Source organism: Sinocyclocheilus anshuiensis, unplaced genomic scaffold (genome assembly GCF_001515605.1).
Source record: "Sinocyclocheilus anshuiensis isolate Anshui unplaced genomic scaffold, SAMN03320099.WGS_v1.1 scaffold1116, whole genome shotgun sequence".
In the NCBI taxonomy this organism is placed as follows: domain Eukaryota; kingdom Metazoa; phylum Chordata; class Actinopteri; order Cypriniformes; family Cyprinidae; genus Sinocyclocheilus; species Sinocyclocheilus anshuiensis.
Genome location: NW_015548257.1, coordinates 199,182 through 201,557, shown reverse-complemented (window position 1 = coordinate 201,557; position 2,376 = coordinate 199,182). Strand labels below are relative to the sequence as shown.

The following is a 2,376-nucleotide window of genomic DNA, read 5'->3' as shown; positions in this document are numbered from 1 at the left end:
CACACACACACACACACACACACACACACACACACACACACACACACACACACACACACACACTGGATCAGTGCGTCTCCACTGGTGGATTGTAACTCAGAAATGGGTGGCAGGTCATAGACAGCAGAGAAAAAACAAGGCTGAAATCAATTAATACAATTCAACCAGCAATATAATGGTTAGAAAAAGGAAACTTTTACAGTTTTTTTCAGCTGCTTACACACATTTTCAAAACTTTACACACAAATCCAAGAATTGCACGCAAAATGCCTCACATCTCTTGCAAAATTAAGCACTGCATTCAAAATATCAACACACACACACACACACACACACACACACACACACACACACACACACACACACTGGATCAGTGCGTCTCCACTGGTGGATTGTAACTCAGAAATGGGTGGCAGGTCATAGACAGCAGAGAAAAAACAAGGCTGAAATCAATTAATACAATTCAACCAGCAATATAATGGTTAGAAAAAGGAAACTTTTACAGTTTTTTTCAGCTGCTTACACACATTTTCAAAACTTTACACACAAATCCAAGAATTGCACGCAAAATGCCTCACATCTCTTGCAAAATTAAGCACTGCATTGAAAATATCACAAACACATCTCAAAAGCAAACATTTGCAAACAGCTTTGCCATAATATTAATTCCTGTTAGATTTTTGTGCGTTACATAGAGAACTATGTGCTGTGTTTTGCAAAATTAAATTGAAAACTGAGTCAAAGATCCAGTATTAGTGTATGGTTTTGCAGATTTGGTGTGTGCTTCTGCTGTTTGAGTGTCAGCTTTCAGAAACTGTGTGACAAGGAAAGATTTTTTGTGTAAGCAGCTGAAAAAAAAACTGTAACAGGGTTCTGTCTCAATGTAGCAAAACCAGCTGAGAAGCACTGGACTAGTTTTATGGCCTTTTTGGAGCATGGAGCGTCAGCCACTAGTTAACATATTGACTAGTAGGTGCAGAAATGTTTCACGGCTGTTAGGTTTGCGTGTGTGTGTGTTTAGCGGTCTCCCTCGATGCTGTGGTGTCGTGTTCAGGCATGCAGGTGACCCATGCAGCTCTCAATCACGATCCGCCGGGGAACGAAACCAGACCCGATCGAACGCCTGCTTTCCCAGCGCAGGTCTATAGAGCCGATATCTGCAGCCATTGATCACAGAGCTTGAAAAGGCTTCATTGGTTGCTCTCCGTCGTCCCTGAGGGCAGCGCCATCTCATTTAGGTTTCTAAAGGCTTATGGGAAGCGGACCGAAATCGAGCTCGTTCAGACAGAGCAGGTTTTAATAAATATGCATCATTACAGTTTCTCTGCCTCCCAGCTGAGCTCGGAATGAGAACAGAGAAGCGTCTGCGTTAAACGCCTGTGTTTTTCATCCTCGCAGAAATGTCTGTGAACGTAACGAGGACGATGGAGAGATGCGCCTGTAGAAATGGGCGAAAACACGGCTTTGACCTTTAGCTCGAATTCAGATTCTCCGGCTCCTTACACAATATTATTCCGTTCCATCTGCTAGCCAGCACTTATATTTAGCAACTTGTCCTTTTAGCTGTAATGATGCATTGCCAGCTTGAATATGAGTCTTTCACCAGAACGTTCATTTTCTGTCATTGTTACCTGGTTCTCCTCTGTTTCCTTGTGTTTGTGCTCCAGTTCGGCGCGTTCCCCCTCGCTTCACCATCCCTCCCGTGAGCCACGAGATCATGCCAGGCGGCAGCGTGAACATCACCTGCGTCGCGGTCGGCTCTCCGATGCCCTACGTGAAGTGGATGCTGAATTCTGAGGACCTGACGCCGGAGGAAGAGATGCCCGTGGGACGAAACGTTCTGGAGCTGAACGGCGTGCGCGAGTCGGCCAACTACACCTGCGTCGCCATGAGCAGCCTGGGAATCATTGAGTCCGTGGCGCAAGTTATTGTTAAGTGTAAGGAAAGGCCATTTAAACTCGTGGTTTCAATCTATGTTGCGCTTTATTCATTAGCCATTCATGTCATTTTCAATGTGTGCTGTATGTAAAATTAGCTTTAGTTGAACCTTTACCTTGGCTTTAGTTGAAAAAAAAAAAGATCCTTAATGCACACAAACTTCCCAGATTACTGAGTGCCTTGTTGTTTACCTGCTTTTTGTATATATATATTTAAAATATTTCTTTATTTGTGAAAAATACTGTAATAATCAAGAAGTTGTCATCTAAAGTAAAAGTATGTTTATAATACACATTTATTAATTCATTTTGAAATTATTTTAAATTTCTTAAATATTAAAAAAAAAAAAAAATATATATATATATATATGTGACCCTGCAGCACAAAAGCAGTGTTAAGTCGCTGGGGTATATTTGTAGCAATAGCCAACAATACATT

The 2,376-nt window shown here is 41.9% G+C and overlaps 1 protein-coding gene across 1 annotated transcript in view; it reads left to right on the top strand.

Moving 5' to 3' along the window:
- Nucleotides 1-2,376, top strand: part of LOC107655457 (receptor-type tyrosine-protein phosphatase delta-like) — a 78,327-nt gene that overhangs the window by 29,623 nt on the left and 46,328 nt on the right. Inside the window, exon 4 of the mRNA XM_016442948.1 lies at nucleotides 1,668-1,937. Coding sequence (XP_016298434.1) covers nucleotides 1,668-1,937 — 270 coding nt within the window. The remainder of the gene's footprint in view (nucleotides 1-1,667; nucleotides 1,938-2,376) is intronic.